This window comes from Elephas maximus, chromosome 16 (genome assembly GCF_024166365.1).
Source record: "Elephas maximus indicus isolate mEleMax1 chromosome 16, mEleMax1 primary haplotype, whole genome shotgun sequence".
NCBI classification, from domain to species: domain Eukaryota; kingdom Metazoa; phylum Chordata; class Mammalia; order Proboscidea; family Elephantidae; genus Elephas; species Elephas maximus.
Window position 1 is genome coordinate 82,208,657 of NC_064834.1, and position 20,740 is coordinate 82,229,396.

The window sequence follows — 20,740 nt, forward strand, 5'->3', positions numbered from 1 at the left end:
GTTGGCTTCGGGAATGGTTCCTGCCCTGGGCCAACAGAAGGTCTGGGGACCATGACCACCGGGGTCCTTCTAGTCTCAGTCAGACCATTAAGTCTGGTCTTTTTATGAGAATTTGGTGTCTGCATCCCACTGGTCTCCTGTTCCCTCAGGGGTTCTCTGTTGTGGTCCCTGTCAGGGCAGTCATGGGTTGTAGCTGGGCACCATCTAGTTCTTCTGGTCTCAGGATGACGTAGTCTCTGGATCATGTGGCCCTTTTCTTTCTCTTGGGCTCGTGATTACCTTGTGTCCTTGGTCTTCATTCTCCTTTGATCCAGGTGGGTTAAGACTCATTGATGCATCTTAGATGGCTGCTTGCTAGCCTTTAAGACCCCAGACACCACTCTTCAAAGTGGGATTCAGCGTGTTTTCTTAATAGATTTTATTATGCCAATGGACTTAGATGTCCCCTGAAACCATGGTCCCCAGACCCCTGCCCCTGCTACGCTGGCCTTCGAAGCATTCAGTTTATTCAGGAAACGTCTTTGCTTTTGGTTTAGTCCAGTTGTGCTGACCACCCCTGTATTGCGTGTTGTCTTTCCCTTCACCCAAAGTAGTTCTTATCTACTATCTAATGAGTGAGTACCACTCTCCCACCCTCCCTGCCTCTCCCCTCTCGTAACCACAAAAGAGTGTTTTCTTCTCAGTTTAAACTATTTCTCAAGTTCTTATAATGCCTTATACAATATTTGTCCTTTTGCAACTGATTAATTTCATTCAGCATAATGCCTTCCAGGTTCCTCCATGTTATGAAATGTTTCACAGATTCATCGCTGTTCTTTATCGATGCGTAGTGTTCCATTGTGTGAATATACCATAATTTATTTATCCATTCATCCATTGATGGAGACCTTGGTTGCTTCCATCTTTTTGCTATTGTAAACAGAGCTGCAGTGAACATGGGTGTGCATACATCTGTTCCTGTAAAGACTCTTAGTTCTTTAGGATATATTCCAAGGAGTGGGATTGCTGGATCGTATGGTAGTTAGTTCTATTTCTAGCTTTTTAAGGAAGCGCCAAATCAATTTCCAAAGTGGTTGTACCATTTTACATTCCCACCAGCAGTGTATAAGTGTTCCAATCTCTTCACAGCCTCTCCGACATTTATTATTTTGTGTTTTTTGGATTAATGCCAGCCTTCCTGGAGTGAGATGAAATCTTAACTGTAGTTTTGATTTGCATTTCTCTAATGGCTAATGATCATGTTTCCTCATATATCTGTTAGTGGCCTGAATGTCCTCTTTTGTGAAGTGTCTATTCATATCTTTTGCCCATTTTTTAATTGGGTTATTTGTCTTTTTGCAGTTGAGTTTTTGCAGTATCATGTAGATTTTAGAGATCAGGTGCTGATCGGAAATGTCATAGCTAAAACCTGTTTCCCAGTCTGTAGGTAGTCTTTTTACTCTTTTGGTGAAGTCTTTGGATGAGCATAGGTGTTTGATTTTTAGGAGCTCCCAGTTATCTAGTTTTTCTTCTGCATTGTTAGTAATGTTTTGTATACTGTTTATGCCATGTATTAGGGCTCCTAAACGTTGTCCCTATTTCTTCTTCCATGATCTTTATCATTTTAGATTTTATATTTAGGTCTTTGATACATTTTGAGTTTGTTTTTGTGCATGGAGTGAGGTATGGGTCTTGTTTCTTTTTTTTGCAGATGGATATTCAGTTCTGTCAGCACCATTTGTTAAAAAGACTGTCTTTTCCCCATTTAACTGTTTTGGGGCCTTTGTCAAATATCAACTGCTCATATGTGGATGGATTTATGTCTGGTTTCTCAGTTCTGTTCCACTGGTCTGTGTATCTGTTGTTGTTCCAGTACCAGGCTGTTTTGACTACTGCGGCGATATAATAGGTTCTAAAATCAGGTAAAGTAAGGCCTCCCACTTTGTTCTTCTTTTTTTGTAATGCCTTACTTATCCGGGGCCTCTTTCCCTTCCATATGAAATAGGTGATTTGTTTCTCCATCTCATAAAGAATGTCATTGGGATTTGGATCGGAATTGCATTAAATGTATAGATCGCTTTTGGCAGAGTAGACATTTTTATAATGTTAAGTCTTCCCATCCATGTGCAAGGTATGTTTTTCCATCTATGTAAGTCTCTTTTGGTTTCTTGCACAAGCCTATCGTAGTTTTCTGGTAAGATTTCTTCCTAAGTATTTTATCTTCTTGGGGGCTAGTGTAAATGACATTGATTCGGTGATTTCCTCTTTGATGTTCTTTTTGTTGGTGTAGAGGAATCCAGCAGATTTTTGTATGTTTATCTTGTATCCCGATAACTCTGCTGAACTCTTCTATTAGTTTCAGTGATTTTCTGGAGGATTCCTTAGGGTTTTCTGTGTATAAGATCATGTCATCTGCAAATAGAGATACTTTTACTTCTTCTTTGCCAATCTGGATGCCCTTTATTTCTTTATCTAGCCTAATTGCTCTGGTTAGGACCTCCAACACAATTTTGAATAAGAGTGGTGATAAAGGGCATCCTTGTCTGGTTCCCTATCTCGATGGGAATGCTTTCAGGCTCTCTCCATTTAGGGTTATGTTGGCTGTTGGCTTTGTATAAATGCCCTTTATTATGCTGAGGAATTTTCCTTCTGTTCTTATTTTGCTGAGAGTTTTTATCATGAATGAGTGTTGAACTTTGTCAAATGCCTTTTCTGCATCGATTGATAAAATCATGTGATTCTTGTCTTTTGTTTTATTTATGTGGTGGATTACATTAATTATTTTTCTAATGTTGAACCATCTCTGCATCCCAGTGCCCAGCATACCTGGTATGAATCCCACTTGGTCATGGTGGATTATTTTTTTGATATGTTGTTCAATTCTGTTGGCTAGAATTTTGTTGAGGATTTTTGCATCTATGTTCATGAGCGATATAGGTTTATAATTTTCTTTTTTGTGGTGTCTTTACCTGGTTTTGGTATCAGGAATATCGTGGCTTCATAGAATGAGTTTGGTAGTATTCAGTCCTTTTCTGTGCTCTGAAATACCTTTAGCAGTAGTGGTACCTCCTCTCTGAAAGCTTGGTAGAGTTCTGCAGTGAAGCTGTCCGGGCCAGGGCTTTTTTTTTTTGTTTGGAGTTTTTTGATTACCTTTTCAATCTCTTCTTTTGTTATGGGTCTATTTAGTTGTTCTACCTCTGTTTGTGTTAGTTTAGGTAGATAGTGTGTTTCTAGAAATTCATCCACTTCTTCTAGGTTTCAAATTTGTTAGAGTACAATTTTTCATAGTAATCTGATATGATCCTTTTAATTTCAGTTGGGTCTGTTGTAATATCGCCCATCTCATTTCTTATTTGGGTTATTTTCTTCCTCTTCGGTTTTTCTTTTGTCAGTTTGCCCAGTGGTTTATCAGTTTTACTGATTTTTTTTCAAAGAACCAGCTTTTGGCCTTGTTAATTCTTTCAGTTGTTTTTCTGTTTTCTATTTCATTTAGTTCAGCTCTAATTTTTATTATTTGTTTTCTTCTGCTGCCTGTGGGTTTCTTTTGTTGTTCTCTTTCTATTTGTTCAAGTTGTAGGGATAATTCTTCGATTTTAGCCCTTTCTTCTTTTTGGATGTGTGCGTTTATTGATATAAATTGACCTCTGAGCACCGCTTTTGCTGTGTCCCAAAGGCTCTGATAGGAAGTGTTTTCATTCTCATTGGATTCTCTGAATTTCTTTATTCCATCCTTAACGTCTTCTTTAATCCAGTCTTTTCTGAGCAGGGTATTGTTCAGTTTCCCAGTGTTTGATTTCTTTTCTCTGCTTTTCCTGTTACTGATTTCCAGTTTTATGGCTTATGATCAGAGAAGATGCTTTGTAATATTTCAATGTTTTGGATTCTGCTAAGGCTTGCTTTATGACCTAATATGAGGTCTATTCTAGAGAATGTTCCATGTGCACTAGAAAAGAAAGTATAGTTGGTTGCTGTTGGGTGGAGTGTTCTGTATACGTCTGTGAGGTCAGGTTGGTCGATTGTGGCATTTAGATCTTCCGTGTCTTTATTGAACTTCTTTCTGGATGTCCTGTCCTTTACTGAACGTGGTGTGTTGGATTCTCCTCCTGTAAATGTGGAGCTGTCCATCTCCCTTTTCAATGCTGATAGAGTTTGTTTTATGTATCTTGCAGCCCTGTCATTGGGTATGTAAATATTTAATATGGTTATATCTTCTTGGTGTACTGTCCCTTTAATCATTATATAGTGTCCTTCCTTATCCTTTTGATGGATTTAACTTTAAAGTCTATTTTGTCAGAAATTAATATTGCCATTCCTGCTCTTTTTTGATTGTTGGTTCTTTGATATATATTTTTTTCCATTGTTTGAAATTTAGTTTGTTTGTGTCTCTAAGTCTAAGGTGTGTCTCTTGTAGGCAGCATATAAAAGATAGATGGATCTTTTTTTTTTTTTTAATCCATTCTGCCACTCTCTGTCCTTTATTGGTACATTTAGTCCATTTACATTCAACGTAATTATGGATAGGTATGAATTTAGTGCTATGATTTTGGTGTCTTTCTGTGTGTGTTGTTGACAGTTTTTTTTCCCACTTAATTTTATGTGCGGAGTTGATTATATATTATCCTTTCCTCGTATTTGTTGTTGATTTTGTTTCTGCTGAGTTTCTATTTTTTGCTTGTATTTTATTTTGATAAGTAGGATAGTTTGTCTCCTTTGTGGTTTCCTTATTGCTAACCCCTATTTTTCTAAATTTAAATCCGACTTTTATTTTTTTGTATCGCTGTATCTTCCTCTCCATATGGAAGGTGTATGATTACATTTCTTCGTCCCTCTTTATTATTTTAATGTTGTCTTCTTTTATATAATAACATTGCTGTTACCCTGTTTTGAGCTTTTTTTTTTTTTTTTTATAATTTTTTTTGGATTTCCCTGTCTTGGTTGACTTCTGGTTGCTCTGCCCAGTGTTCTAGTCTTGGGTTGATACCTGACATTATTGATTTTCTAACCAAAGAACTCCCTTTATTATTTCTTATAGTTTTGGTTTGGTTTTATGAATTCCCTAAACTTGCATATAACTGGAAACGTCTTAATTTCACCTTCATATTTAAGAGAGAGTTTTGCTGGGTATACGATTCTTGGCAGGCAATTTTTTTCCTTCAATTTTTGAAATATGTCATCCCATTGCCTTCTTGGCTGCATGGTTTCTGCTGAGTAGTCCGAGCTTATTCTTATTGGATCTCCTTTGTAGGTGACTTTTCATTTATCCCTCGCTGCTCTTATAATTCTCTCTTTATCTTTGGTTTTGGCAAGTTTGATTATAATATATGTCTTGGTGACTTTCTTTTAAGATCTACCTTATGCGGAGTTCGATGAGCATGTTGGGTAGATATCTTCTCATCTTTCACGATATCAGGGAAGTTTTCTGCCAACAAATCTTCAACAATTTTCTCTGTATTTTCTGTTATCCCTCCCTGTTCTGGTACTCCAATCACTCGTAGGTTATTTCTCTCGATAGAGTCCCACATGATTCTTAAGGTTTCTTCATTTTTTTTTAAATTGTTTTATCTGATTTTTCTTCAAATATATTAGTGCCAAGTGATTTATCTTTGAGTTCAGAAATTCTGGCTTCTACTTGCTCAATTCTGCTCCTCTGACTTTCTATTGAGTTGTCTACTAGTGTAATTTTATTGTTAATCTTCTGAATTTCTGATTGCTGTCTGTCTGTGGATTTTTTCCAGCTTATTAAACTTTTCATTATGTTCCTGAATAATCTTTCTAATTTCTTCAGTTGCTTTATCTGTGTGTTTCTTGGCCTGTTCTGCATATTGGCTCATTTCCTTCCTGATGTCTTGAAGGGTTCTGTGTATTAAACTTTTGTATTCTGGCTCTGGTAATTCCAGGAATGCACTTGCATCTAGAAGATCCCTGGATTCTTTGTTTTGAGAGTTTGTTGAGGTGATCATGGTCTGTTTCTTTATGTGACTCGATATTGACTGTTGTCTCCGAGGCATCTATAAGTCATTGTATTAGTTTATGCTTGCTTACTGTGTCATAGCTTCTTTGTTTTGTTTTGGTATACCCAAATGGGTTACTTGAGTGAGCTAGCTCGATTATTTTCGCCTTTGGATCTCTAATGTCCGTCCCCAGGTGGCTAGAGCTGTTACCAGGTATATCAGTCTAGGAGTTTGTTCAGTTTTCTCTTGTGAATTCATCTCATGTTTCCAGGTAGCTGTCAAGTGTGTGGTACAGGCTCTGTCTTACAGTCTCAGAGGGGCAGGGGTGATTGGCGCGTGTACCGGTATCTGATTGCAGCCGGGGGTCATGCTCTGAACAAGGCAGTGTGCTGAGAACTGACCCCTGTGTGTCTCTGAGGAAAGCGCGCCCCTGTTCCCTAGAGCATGCATGTGGATGGATTCTGCAGATGGACCATGGGCACCCAATGTTTTTGTTTGTAAGGACTGGGAGGTCCCACGTATCCTTGGACCCCTGTCGCAGGTGGCTGGGTGACCTGAATGGAGCTGCCAGTCCTTAAGTCCCTGATGTGGGTAGGTGAGGACCTTGTTTAATAGTCAAAGCAGTGTCAAAATCAAACACCCACCTCTCCACCTTACAGGTGAAACGGTTGGAGTCTGCCAGCAAGGGCCTATTCTCCCGAAATAGGCCCATACAGGTCCATGCAGAAGGGAAAGGTGCTCAAAGTCCGTGGACCGTTCATGCCTGGACAGGAGGCACTTCTGTCCCGAGCTCCCCTGGTCAGTGAAGCTGGCAAATTATCTTTTGTACCAAATTGCAAATTTATTCCTTCTCCAAGGCCAGGAGGATGGCTCTAGGTGCTCAGCAGTGCCTATCTCAGGCCCAGGGAATACAGCCGCTGAAGCCGGCTTGGGGGTGAGGGGGCGCGGTAAAATATATGCAAGTACTTAGCTTTTGTCGAGAGCGCCGTTCTTCTTAGGTTCCGGAGGTGTGAGTAGGCTGTGCGGCTGGGTGCTTCTCCCTGAGGAAACTGTGGCCAAATGCTAGTTCCAGCCCGCCTCTCTGGGGATGGTGCCTGAGGGCTCCCCACGATTCAGGTCTGGTAACTCCTGTCCGCTTCTGAACGGTCTCTTCCTCCCCTGGCCCCTCAGTTCGTTTTCTGAGCTTGCCTTTGAAGCTCAGGACTCCCAGCTTGTTGCAAATATACTTGTTTCACTTGTTTTTTCTGGTCTTTGTTGTAAAGAGGGCTCGGCGGAAGTGTCTGTCTATTCCGCCATTGTGGCTCCGCCTGGATGAAATATGAAAATGTATATGAAAGGGACATACTTTTGGAAAGACAGAAAATGTTAAAGCTTAGTCAAGAAGAAATAAATGAACTCAGTAGCTGTAAACTTATTAAAGAAATTAAAATATTCCAAACACTTTCCTACTGCAAAAAACTCTCCAGACTCAGATGGCTTTATTGGTGAGTTTTTTCATACATTTAGATAAGAAACAATAACAATTCTACAATGAACAGTTTAAGAAGTTTGAAGTACAGGTAGCTATTCTGTGACTACCCCAGCACCAAAAGCAGACAGATATTACATGATAAAAAAAATACAGATTAACATCTTTCATGAAAATAGGGGGATTCCTAGTAAAATTTTAGCAAACCAAATCCAACAATATATTAAAAGGTTAATAAATCATGACCAAGAGTTTTTCCCCTTCAGTAATATAAGGCTAGCTTAGCATTTAAAAATCAATCAACAGAGTTTATCATGTCAACAGATTGAAGAACAAAAACCATTATCATCTCAGTAGATGCAGAAAACACATTTGACAAAATTCTATAATCATTTCTGATAAGAAAATCTTAGTAAACTAAGACTAGAAAGGAACTTCTCCACTTGATAGGGGGCATGCGTCTGTAATACAGTCCCTGAGTGGGAGGCGTGAGCTGTTTAAACACTAAGCTGTTACCTGAAAGGCTGAAGGTTGGAGTCCACCCCGAGGTGCCTCAGAAGAAAGACCTGGTGCTCTCCTTCTGAGAAACCTGCCACTGGGCCCTGTGGAGCAGAGTCCACCCCGACACCACGGGGTTGCTGCGCATCGGAGCTGGCCTGACGGGGACTGGCCTTTAACATCATGCATGATGGCGAAAGGCTGGGCCCTGTGGAGCAGAGTCCACCCCGACCCCACGGGGCTGCTGCGCGTCGGGGCTGGCCTGACGGGGACTGGCCTTTAACGTCATGCGTGGTGGTGAAAGGCTGGGCCCTGTGGAGCAGAGTCCACCCTGACACCACGGGGTTGCTGCGCGTCGGAGCTGGCCTGACGGTTACTGGCTTTTAACGTCATGCGTGATGGCGAAAGGTTGGGCCCTGTGGAGCAGAGTCCACCCCGACACCACGGGGTTGCTGCGCGTCGGAGCTGGCCTGACGGTGACTGGCTTTTAATGTCATGCGTGATGGTGAAAGGTTGGGCCCTGTGGAGCAGAGTCCACCCCGACACCACGGGGTTGCTGCGCGTCGGAACTGGCCTGACGGTGACTGGCTTTTAACGTCATGCATGATGGTGAAAGGTTGGGCCCTGTGGAGCAGAGTCTACCCCGACACCCACGGGATTGCTGCGCGTCAGGGCTGGCCTGACGGGGACTGGCCTTTAACGTCATGCATGATGGCGAAAGGCTGGGCCCTGTGGAGCAGAGTCCACCCCGACCCCACGGGGCTGCTGCGCGTCGGGGCTGGCCTGACGGGGACTGGCCTTTAACGTCATGCGTGGTGGTGAAAGGCTGGGCCCTGTGGAGCAGAGTCCACCCCGACACCACGGGGTTGCTGCGCGTCGGGGCTGGCCTGACGGGGACTGGCCTTTAACGTCATGCGTGATGGTGAAAGGCTGGGCCCTGTGGAGCAGAGTCCACCCTGACACCACGGGGTTGCTGCGCGTCGGAGCTGGCCTGACGGTTACTGGCTTTTAACGTCATGCGTGATGGTGAAAGGTTGGGCCCTGTGGAGCAGAGTCCACCCCGACACCACGGGGTTGCTGCGCGTCGGGGCTGGCCTGACGGGGACTGGCCTTTAACGTCATGCGTGATGGTGAAAGGCTGGGCCCTGTGGAGCAGAGTCCACCCTGACACCCACGGGGTTGCTGCGCATCGGGGCTGGCCTGACGGGGACTGGCCTTTAACGTCATGCGTGATGGTGAAAGGCTGGGCCCTGTGGAGCAGAGTCCACCCTGACACCCACGGGGTTGCTGCGCGTCGGGGCTGGCCTGACGGGGACTGGCCTTTAACGTCATGCGTGATGGTGAAAGGCAGAGAGCATGTGCCTCAGGGCGGAACAAGGCAAGGATGCCCGTCTCACCCTCCAAATTCAGTGTTGTATTGAAGGTTCTAGCTGGTGCATTAGGCAAGAAAGAGAGATAGAAGTCATACAGATGGGAAAGGAATAAAAAAAAACTACTGGGTGAGACATGATTGGCTATTTAGAAAATTATGAGTAATCCACAGAAACTTTATTAATCAGTGAATTTATGTAGTTTGCAACATACAAGGTCAGTATAAAGCATTTTTCAGTAGTAGCTATGAATAATTGAGAGTTGAATTTAAGAAAGGACATTTACAATAGCACTAAAAATAAAATACTTGGGTATAAATCTAATAAAATATGTCAAGGTCTGTATACTGTAAATTATGAAAAAGTGATCAAAGACAACATAGAGAAATGGAGAGAGATACCATGTTTACAGTTTGGAAGACTCAATATTGCTAACATGCCCGCTGTTCACTAACTGATCTATAGATTTAATGCACATCCGATCAAAATTTCTGCAGGATTTTTTAGTAGAAGTTGACAAGATTATTCAAAGTAACTAGCATTGCCAAAACAGTTTTGAAAAAGAACAACAAACTTGATGACTCACACTCTGATTTCAAGAGTTACTACAAAACTGTGTAACCAAGACAGTGTGCCATCAGCCAAAGGATAGAGACCCTGATCTGTGGAGCAAACATATGAGGAAATAGACCCACACATATGCGGTCAGTTGATTTTTGACAACGGTGTAAAGCAATTCGTTAGAAAAAAGATAGTCTTTTCAACAAACGGTACTGGAACAATTGGACATCCATATGCAAAAAAAAAAGTTTGCATACTTTGCACCATACACAAAAATTAACTCAAATTGGATCGTAGACCTAAATGTAAAACCTAAAATTATTTAAGTTCTAAAAGGAAACTTTAAGAAAAATGTTTGTGATGTCCCCCCAAAATCTCTGTCAACTCGGCTAGGTCGTGTTTCCCGGTGTTATATGATTGTCTAACATTTTGTCATCTGATGTGATTTCCCTGTGTTGTAAATCCTGTCACTATGATGTAATGAGATGGATTTGTGGCAGTTATATTGATGAGATCTACAAGGTTAGATAGTGTCTTAAGCCAATCTCTTTTGAGATATAAAAGAAGCTAGCAGGGAAATACGGGGACCTCATACCACCGAGAATGAAGAGCAGGAGTACGCGTCCTTTGGACTTAGGGTCCTTGCACTGAGAAGCTCCTCAGCCAGGGGAAGTTTGATGGCAAGGACCTTCCTCCAGAGCCAACAAGAGAAAGCCTTCCCGTGGAGCTGATGCCCTGAATTTGGACTTTGAGCCTACTGGACTGTGAGAGAATAAACTTCTCTTTGTTAAAGCCATCCACTTGTAGTATTTCTCTTGGAGCAGCACTAGATCACTAAGACATTGCGCTTTGATTAGGCAAAGATTTCTTAGCTACAGAACCAAAAGCACGATTTGTAAAAGAAAGAAATAGATATACTGGAATTCACTGTAATTAGAAACTTCTGCTCTTCTTAAGACACTTATAAAGAAATGGCGTGACAGGTCACAGGCTGGGAGAAGACATTTGCAGACCACGTACCTGACGAAGGACTTGTGTTTTGAATATATGAAAAACTCTCAAAAAAGTCAATAACAAGAAAGCGAAGAACCCAATTTAAAAGTGGACGAAAGATTTGAATAGACACTTCACCAGAGATGGCATACAGATGGCAAATAAGCACATGAAAAGATGTTAGACATCATTTGGGAAATGCAGATTAAAACCATGAAGATAACGGTGCATATCTATTTGATTGGCTAAAATGAAAGAACCAAACCAACAGCTGACACTCCCCAGTGCTGCCAGGGTGTGGAGCATGTGGGCTGGTGCAGCCATTGGGCATGCCGAATGGCTTGGCCACTTGACAACCAGCTAGTCGGCTTCTTACAGAGTTCAGCGTACATGACCATGTGACCCAGCAACTCGGCTGTCTTTACCCAAGTTAAAGGAAAATGTATGTTTGCACAGAAACCTGTGTGCAGATGTTTGTAGCTGTTTTGTTTGTAATCTCTCTGGCTGGTGAGTGGATAGACTGTGTGTCCATATGGTGGGGTACCTTTAGCAACAAATGGGCCGCAGACATGGCAGCAGCGGGATGTGTGACTCCAGGCCACGTTGCTCAGGGCTGTGGCCTGATGGAAAAGGCACAGCCACAGGGATAGACAGGTCTGCTGTGGCCGAGCTGGGGTCTTTGGGGGAGTTGAGCACAGAAGGGCACTGGCAGTACAGGGGGTATCATCTAGCTCGGGTGCTGTTTGCGGGTGCTGTTTGCACACCTGTGTGTCTGTACCTGTGGCTCCTCCTCAGCCATGTTTGCCATTTTCCCTCGTCTCCCATCCATGTGTATTTCAGTGCCTGCACTTGGGCTGTGGGTCTCTCTCTTTTGCGGTCTTGGGCTTAAATTCCCACCTGTGGATGATGGTGGCCCCCACATATTTATTTCAAGCTGGGGCCTCTCCCCAGTTGCGGACCCAGGGCTCTGTTGCCTGCTTTACTTGACAGTTTTATAACGTCCCCAGGCGAGCTTCTCTGTTCACCCCCCATGCCAGAACAGACTCCCTTCGGCCTTGCCTCTCCCAGTTGATGGCAACTCCATCTGCCCTTGCTCCCGCCCTGCTCCTGTGTGGACGGGCTCCACAGAGAGCTGGAACAAAAGCCTGCGTCCTCACGGTGGCCTTCATGCCCCTACCTGAGCCCCTCCCCAGCTCCCCATGCTCTGCCTCCTTTCCTGGGACCCCTTCCCCCCCTCCAACCACACCACCTTCTTGTTCTTCCTGCCTCAGGACCTTAGCACAAGCTGTTCCCTCTGCCAGAGCACTCTTCTCTGTATGTGTGGTCTCCCCCTGACGTCAGCCAGGCCTTCATTCAGTGTGACCTTGTCTGCGGGGCTTTCCCCCGACTGGAGATTTAAAACCGCACCCCCATTCTCTCACCGTCAGACCCTGTTCACCTAACACCACCCTCCCCTCCTGCCTTCTGGTGTTGCCTTCCTCTGTTGTACAGGCCCTTCTGTATCTTGTATAGTTTACTAGCCTGTTCCCAGGGGCAGGGTACACCCAGCTTCAGACCTGTTCCTGCCCAGGAGTAGGAGCCAGTGGATAAATATTTACATCTTCGTCTGGGTTTGCCCTAGAGCACGCCCTGAGACAAGAGTTCCAGTGATAGCCATTCACTGGGAGGACCAGGAATAACCTGTGGTGGGGGTGGGGATCGAGGCTGGGATGGCTGCTCTGGGGAAGGCCCTTCACAGAAGGCAGGCCCCGGGATGTGGGTGGGGTGATCCTGCTGCTGGGAAGGAATGTGATCCCTCCATGGGGGTCAGGATCTGTTACTACCCAGAGGAGGGAGCACCCTGGCTCCGGCTTTACCGTGATGAATGTGAGCTGGCCCTGAGAGGGCAGAGAGAGAAGCCAGCGAATGGGCAGGTTGTGGGGTGCCGCAGCTCGGGGGTACATGAGCCAGCAGGCCCTGGGTGCCCTACCTGCTGTCTTTCGACAGCTGCTGCTCTGCAGAAGGCTGGCTGGTCTGCTTTTTGGGACTCACACCTACGTATCTGTGGACTTGTGTTTTCCCTGAGATTTCAAAATGAAGGCATAATTTATACACATTGAGGCGTACAGATTGCTCGTGTGTGTTCTCTCAGCTTTGACCAGGGCACACACCCATGTAAACCACCTGCCATCAGATGCAGGACGTTTCCTGCACCCCCAAAAGTTCTCCCCTGCTCTGCCCTCATGTCACCAGTGCTGATTTCAGTCACCAGAGGCTCGTTTGGCCTGTTGTAGAGCTTCACGTCACTGTGGTACACAAAACGTACTTGTATGTCTGGCTTCTGACGTCTGCAGGTGGTTTTGAGGCTACTTCCGTGTTGTCGCATGTGTCAGTAGTTCGTTCATCTTACTGCTCAGCCTGTTGACGTGATGCTGCTCGTCCCGCCCCGATGGGCCTCTGGTGGTTTCCAGCATTGTCCTTTATGAATGAAGTCACGTGGCCTTCTTGTACAAGGCTTTGTGTGGACATAACTTTTCATTTCTCTTGGATAAATTCCTGGGGGTGGAATTGTTGTATGTTTAAATTTTTAAGGAATGTCAAAATGTTGGGACCATCTTATGCCCCGTAGTCAGTGTGTGAGCGTTCTTGTTTCTCCATATCCTTGTCAACATCTGGTGGTGTCGCTCTGTGTATTTTAGCTCCTTGATGTTTTTAAATGCTTATAGCAATGTAAGATTGAGGATCCTGGTGTTTGAGAAGTCGTTAGGCCCATGCACAGCTATTTGTTTCTCTTTGTTCTAAACTATCCTAATGGGTTTTTGTTAGTGTGCACAGAGCCCTATGGACTTGCCCTCCATAAAGGTCCATGGAACTGTATGTGGTGTTTATCTGAGGCCATGCCCTAGGTTCTTCATAGACAGCCTAAGCTTGCTGTGGGCTGCAGGCTTGCCCAGGAGCCACTGAGATTGGGATGGAGAGCCTGCTGGGTTAGCTCTGCTCTCAGAGGATGGATAGCTCTGCTCTCAGAGGATGGAGGTGAGGGGTTCCCCGGAGTGTGGTTGCATTCTATGTGAGCTTGAGGGGCCCAGACAAGAGGGCATGGTAATGAAATCTTCATAGTGGCTGGCTGCGCAAAAGGGTGTTTCTAGAAGGCTCAGGTGCTTGTTGTTCTGAGAGGGTCTCCAGCTGGTGACCTGTGGTGATGGGGCCACTATGCCTGCCGTGTGGCCAGTGGGGGGCCCTTTGATGTCTGAACATGAACACCATATCTGATCCCTCCCCACCCCGCTGGTGAACGGGTGACCTTAAATTAAGCTCTGATTCATCCACGTTGTTGTTGTGGTATGTTGTCAGATGCTGTTGAGTTGGCTCCAACACATGGCGACCTTACATACAACAGAATGAAATCTTGCCCAGTCCTGTACCACCTTCACCATCATTGGTATGTTGAGTCCATTGTTGGGGCTGTTGTGTCACTCCACCTCATTGAGGGTTTCCTTCATCTTTGTTGGTCCTTGACTTTACCACCCCCTGTCTGTCAGTTTGTCACACTGTGGTAGCTTGTACGTTACTATGATGCTGGAAGCTAAAAAAAAAGCCACTGGTATTTCATATACCGTGATGGACAGATTCTGGCATAGCTTCCAGACTAAGACAGACTAGGAAGAAAAACCTGGTGAGCTACTGAAAGTCAGCCAATGACAACCCTATGGAGCATAGCAGAATCAGTTCATGTAGAATGTTGATATCTCAAAGCAAAAGGGTTCTGTGGAACCGGAAACCAAGCCCTGCGCTTCTACACCTGACTTTGCCCCTTTAAAAAGCAGATTCTGTTGCTGAGTTCTCCACCCTTGTTGGACAGCCATTCTGGCTTTGTGTTCAGCGTTCACAGCTGGCCCACTGAGGCTGGTGCATGGGCGTAGTGGCCTGAGCTTGGTGCGGCCTTGGGATGGTGTCCTCCCTGGTGGGGGGAACGGGCTCGCTGATCAGCTGCTTGCCTGCTCAATGGTGAGGTCACAGATACAGGGAAGACAGCCTGCCGCCCTCCACATAGCTCCCCAGCCCTGCCTGTCCTCTTGGCTCCTCTGCCCAGGAGTGCATCCGTCAGCCGCCCCATAGGAGCCGAGGCTGGTGGATGGGTACAAGGAGGGCCTCCTGTGGCCACTGCACTGCTGCTGATTGTGTGTGAGGGGCCAGGGCCACGCCAGGCACAGTCCTGGGGGCGAAGAGGACAGCCTGGGCTTGCTTCCAGACCCCTGCCCTGGAGCCAGCCCTCCCAGGAGCAGAATGTTCTCAGAAGCATGGCTGGTGAATAGCAGATAGTCTTCCTCTCTCCAAGTTCTTTGCCTTTTCTCCTTATCTTCTTGTCGGGCTCCTGCTGGCTGGTGGATGTGAGGTAATTCCTTTTTAGGTCACTCCAATCCTTGGTTTGTGGAAGCCTCACAAGTCTTGGCTGCCTCTATTTTTATGACTGGCTCTTGGCCAGTGGAGGGGACAGTGTGCTGGACATGCTGCTGCTCAGCCTGGGGGTGGGACACTGGCCTCCCATGGTGGCGCCCATGGCATCCTGCCCGTGTGGTGCTGGCTGGGCTTGAAGCCGGTGTGCCTCATCCAGGTGGTCGGCACGTCTGTGTGCTGCTAGTTCCATGTGCTCTCTCCTGCCAAAACTTCCAATTCACTCCTTTCCAAAATAGTTTTCTTGAGTTTTCCTATGAAAGATGTATTCAGGAAGCAGAATAAAAGAACCTATATATGTTTGTCAGTTGCCTATATGTAGTTTTAAAAAAAAATTTTTTTTTTTTTATAAGAAGTTCCTTCTTTCCATAGAAGAATTTCAGTTGAGCAAACTTAGATTTGGTGCGGTGACTCCCTCACTGCCCAAGAGGAAGGCCTTCCGTGGTCACACAGGGCTGAAAACAGTGGCTAAGCTCTGATGTGGGGCCAGCTGGAAGTGTGTGCCTGGGAGGTCTGTGTCGACACAGCTTCCTGTTGGTGAGCAGGCGTCTTGTCACCATGTCCGAGCCACATGCAGGAGCCTGCAGTCTTGCCCCTCCTCATTCACCCTCATGAGGCAGATCGCTGCAAAGGACTGTTGAGATGCTGGAGCCCTTTCCACAAGGCCAGATAAGCTGCCTGCCTGCTGGGACCAGTGTGGGCTGCCTGGAGCTCAGGGCCAGAGCAGCTGTGTGCAGCTTCCCTGCCACAGCGGTTCTGGGCAGGACCCAGCTCCACCGCGGCCTCGCCCCTCTGCCGCTTGGGGCTTGTTGGCATATGCGGTGGCGTCACATCGATAATGCTTATCAGGAGGTTTACTCTGAGACCTGCCCCACTGAGCGCTCTGTGCAAAGGGTCTCACTGAACCTAAGGAAGGCTCAGGGTAGTGGATGTGCAGAGAGGTGAGGTTGACAGGGTGTAGCTCCCTGAAAAGCCTGCACTTTGCCCCCGATCCCGTCCCACCCTGTTGCACAGATGCTCACAAGGACGACTGCAAAATGTTCAGGGATCTGAGAGCCAGTTACTCTACTGCTCTTAAAAATTAGACTATATAACAATTGAATAAATTATTAAAAACAAAGGCAATAATTGCCCCAAACTCAGCACTTCCTAGTTATTTTACTACACTTCACTATTACCTGTGTTCTTGAGACTGTTTGCATCTGTTGTATGGTGGAATTGCTACAGCGTTGTACCACCAAGCATCTGCCCGACTCCGTGTGCAGTAATGCATTCCTGAAGCTGGGGAGCGTGTACACCACGAAAATGGGCAGGTGCCACAGGCCAGGGCTCCTCCGCCCCCTGCTGGTCGTTAAACACCCAGCAGCGAACCAGCCTGTACAGTAGGCTGAGCAAGTACTGTCTCAGTTGACTGTTGAAGAAATATCTGCCCACCTCCAGCAACAATTCCTGGCGTTTCCGATTTCAAAGTGTGTTCCAAAAACTAGCACAGAGCTGCTTGCTTTGCTCACTGGGGACATTGCGCCAGAACTGTCACCTGTTACCGGCCCTCCTGTGAAGGGGCCTGTTTCAGAAACCTCACTATCAGTTGGGGATCCTGGCGTCTCCGGAAGTTGGGTCCTCTCCTGTCTCCCCAGCGGCCTGGCCGTGCTCGTACTTCCTGTTGCTCAAGATTTATTGCCCCACCAGAGACATGTTTAAGTTTCCCTGTAAATTATTCCACAGTTTAACACACTTGAAAAGGAAATTCTGTTAGCCAAAATTTTCCCACAGTGTGTTACTAACACAGTCTTCTGATGAGCTGTTTTGAGTTTCTCATCTTCTTCAGTCATTAACTCTGCTTTCAGGTGAGCTCTGTAGTTCGTGTGGTGGGTCTGCATTGAGAGATGGGCTGCAGACACCCGGGTGGTGGACTGATCTGTGCCAGCCACGCGCCTCACTGTCACCTGCCTGGACAGCAGACATGGCAGGAAAGCTGGGCCACAGAGTGGAGCAGCCACACCAGGGCTGTCATTAAGAAAACCAGGAAAGACCAGAGACCATATGCGTTTAAAGAAAGCAGTGATCTTTCCGTCATTCAGACGCTCACTGAAACCTCTGCCGTGATTCCCCACCCAGCCCAGTGCTCGCTCTCATGGCCGGTCCTTGTCAGCCCAGCGCTCGCCCCATGGCCTGTCCTTGTCGGCCCAGTGGTCACTCTCATGGCCTGTCCTTGTCGGCCCAGTGCTCACCCCCATGGCCTGTCCTTGTCGGCCCAGTGGTCACTCTCATGGCCTGTCCTTGTCGGCCCAGTGGTCACTCTCATGGCCTGTCCTTGTCGGCCCAGTGGTCACTCTCATGGCCTGTGCTTGTCGGCCCAGTGGTCACTCTCATGGCCTGTCCTTGTCGGCCCAGTGGTCACTCTCATGGCCTGTCTTTGTCGGCCCAGCGCACCCCCATGGCCTGTCCTTGTCGGCCCAGTGCTCACCCCCATGGCCTGTCCTTGTCAGCCCAGTGGTCACTCTCATGGCCTGTCCTTGTCGGCCCAGTGGTCACTCTCATGGCCTGTCCTTGTCGGCCCAGTGGTCACTCTCATGGCCTGTCTTTGTCGGCCCAGCGCACCCCCATGGCCTGTCCTTGTCGGCCCAGTGCTCACCCCCATGGCCTGTCCTTGTCGGCCCAGTGGTCACTCTCATGGCCTGTCCTTGTCGGCCCAGTGGTCACTCTCATGGCCTGTCCTTGTCGGGCCAGTGGTCACTCTCATGGCCTGTCTTTGTCGGCCCAGCGCACCCCCATGGCCTGTCCTTGTCGGCCCAGTGCTCGCCCCATGGCCTGTCCTTGTCAGCCCAGTGGTCTCTCTCATGGCCGGTCCTTGTTGGCTCTGGATGTGGGAGGTGGGCCTGTAGGGCCTGCCCAGCCTAAAATACCCATTATCTGGCCCTTTATGAAAAGAGGTCGCTGAGCGCAGCAGACTCCTCAGAAAGGGCTGGTGGGTGCACAATTTCCCAAGCTTTCACCTGCTGGAAATCGCTTTTCTGTAGCTTTGTAATTTGAAGGGCAGTTTGGCTCTGTCATCTCTGGTTGACGCTTTTTCATTGAGATTTTTCCGAAAGGTCACCCCGTTGTTGGTTCTGCAAAGTCTGAGACCAGTCTGCTTCTTTTTGACTTCTTGTCATTTGATCATTTTACTTTGAGGCCTTGAGGATTTTATCTTTTCCTTTCAAAATCTGTTACCCTAGGGTGTCTTGGAGATGACTGTTTTGGGTTAATTTTCTGAGACACTCAATCAGCCCTTTCAGTATGTAAATTCAGGGCTTTTTCTATTTTGGGGAAGTCTTGGATTATAGTTTTAAATATTAGTTCTGTTCCACTGTTTGTTTGTTTTTTCCTTTAGGGGGTCTGATAATAACAAATATTATTCCTTCTTTGCCTGTCTTCCATTTTCACTGTTTTCTTTCCTTTTGTTATACTGTTTTCACTTTCTTGGTGAAAGTGCCTTTGATGCCTCTTAATTGAATATTTCGTTTGTTCTCCTTTGGGCATTTTGTGATTTAGTCATCCTTTCTGTGATCATCTTGTCTTTTTCTTCTGTTTCTTTCCTGAAGTAAGTCAACACTTTTCATGTCGCTCTTTTTTGGGTTCATTTCTGATTCAAAGTGGTTTTTCATGTTCTGAGATGTGTGTCAGTATATTTAATTCTGTTTACATTGCAGACTTAAACAATTTAATTTTGCTTCATGGTTGTTTTTCCAGGTTGAGGGTATATTTTCCTGAGTTTATATGTGTAAAATTTTGTTTCCTTTTTTTGCAGTAGCTTTATATGGACTTAATTGAGCTCCCTCTTGTTTCTGTCCGGAAACTCTGGTGATGCGGTAGTTAAGAGTTCAGCTGCTAACCAAAAGATCGGCAATTGAAATCCACAGGACGCCCCTTGGAAACCCCATGGGACAGTTCTACTCTGTCTATAGGTTCGCTATGAGTTGGAATTGACTCGATGGCAGTGGGCTTGGTTTAATTTTGGTTTTGTTCGTTTTTGGGTGTTTTACAAGATTTCTAATTTAATAGCGCCCTCTTCTGTCTGCCTGGAAAAGTCCAGGTGCAGTAGCTGGCCTTGTCAGTGTGTTTGCTTGCCTTGGTGATGATGAGGGGAGTTCTTAGTTCTCTGATTTCATGGTTCTCTTTGTCTTGCAAGTCTTTGTTTTTCCCCCTTCATCATCCAGATGCCAAAAAATACTTCTCCCTCTTTTCTTCCCCAGAAGCTGTTTGTCTCCAACAGTGCCGTCTTAAAATGCACTTTTCCCTTTAAACTGGCCACCAGTTTTCACTCGCACGGACCTACGTCTCTCATGTAGCTGTGCTTGGATGTGCTGGCTGCATCCCAGGGCTTCCAGACTGAAGACTTTCTGGCTGTGTTTACGGTGTTCTAGGCCCCTTCTCCTTCCTCTCCTATCTTATGGTTTTTCTGTACAGGGGGCGGGGGGTGGTGGCTTGAGAGCGGGAGAAATCACCTCTGAGATTGGGTATTTTTTCCCTTTCTATTCAGTTATTTTGCCTTTTCCATGGTCTGTTCAAATCATGCTGAAGATGTGGTTCTATGTAGCATTTTCCTTTGCCTTTTTTTTTTTAAATCATTGTAGGGGGTTGGGAGGTTAAGTTGATATGCAGCCTCCATTGTCTTCAGCTACCCCAAAGTCTCATCCTACATATTGTAAAGAACTTAAGAGGAAAAAGGTAGCCTTCTGTATTTTCCCGGATATTTGCCATTTCTGCTTGCTCTTCCATCATTCTCGACGACCCAGGTTTCCCTCTGGCATTGCTTCTCTTCAACCTAAGAACTGTCTTCAGCGTAGGGCAGATCTGCTGGTGAACATTTCTTAGATTTCTTCTCGGTGAAAATGTTTTTATTTTGCCTTCATTTTTGAAGGATATTGAATTCTGGGTTGACCTTTTTTTGTGTGTGTGTGTTCTTTAAAGCTGTTGTTCCATTGCCTTCTGGTCTGCATGATTTCTCTTTAGAAAACGCACTGTCATTTGATTGTTAGACTCCTGTGTGTATTGTTATTTTTTCTCTAGCTCATTTCAAAATTTTTTTCCCTTCGTCTTTGGTTTCCATTGTTTTGATTATGTTGTGTCTAGGTATGATTTTCTTTGACTTTATCTTGTATGGCATCCACTGAGGTGCTTGTTGTTATTGTTAGGTGCCATCAAGTCGGCTCCGGCTCATAGCGACCCCATGTACAACAGAACAAAACACTGCCCAGTCCTGCGCCACCCTCACGATCATTGTTATACCTGAGACCATTGTTGTGGCTACTGTGTTAACCCATCTCTTTGAGGGTCTCCCCCTTTTTTGCTGACCCTCTACTTTCCCAAGTATGGTATTCTTCTCCAGGTATTTGTCCCTCCTGATAACATGTTCAAAGTACATAAGACAAACTCTTGCTGTCCTCGCTTCGAAAGAGCATTCTGGCTGTACCTCTTCCAAGACAGATTTGTTCGTTCTTTTG

General features: G+C 45.9%; 2 protein-coding genes across 4 annotated transcripts in view; both read left to right on the forward strand.

Moving 5' to 3' along the window:
* INPP5A (inositol polyphosphate-5-phosphatase A) overlaps positions 1-20,740 on the forward strand; it is a 205,951-nt gene that overhangs the window by 59,392 nt on the left and 125,819 nt on the right. The window lies entirely within an intron of this gene.
* Positions 5,701-18,658, forward strand: LOC126059922 (uncharacterized). The gene is made up of 2 exons (XM_049855988.1): positions 5,701-8,512; positions 8,930-18,658. The coding sequence occupies exon 2, from the start codon at positions 17,141-17,143 to the stop codon at positions 18,137-18,139; it is 999 nt and encodes a 332-aa protein (XP_049711945.1). The 5' UTR covers positions 5,701-8,512; positions 8,930-17,140; the 3' UTR covers positions 18,140-18,658.

Excerpts from the sequence above, each read along its gene's own strand:
- LOC126059922 (XM_049855988.1), top strand. The coding sequence starts at position 17,141 with ATGGGCTGCAGACACCCGGGTGGTGGACTGATCTGTGCCAGCCACGCG.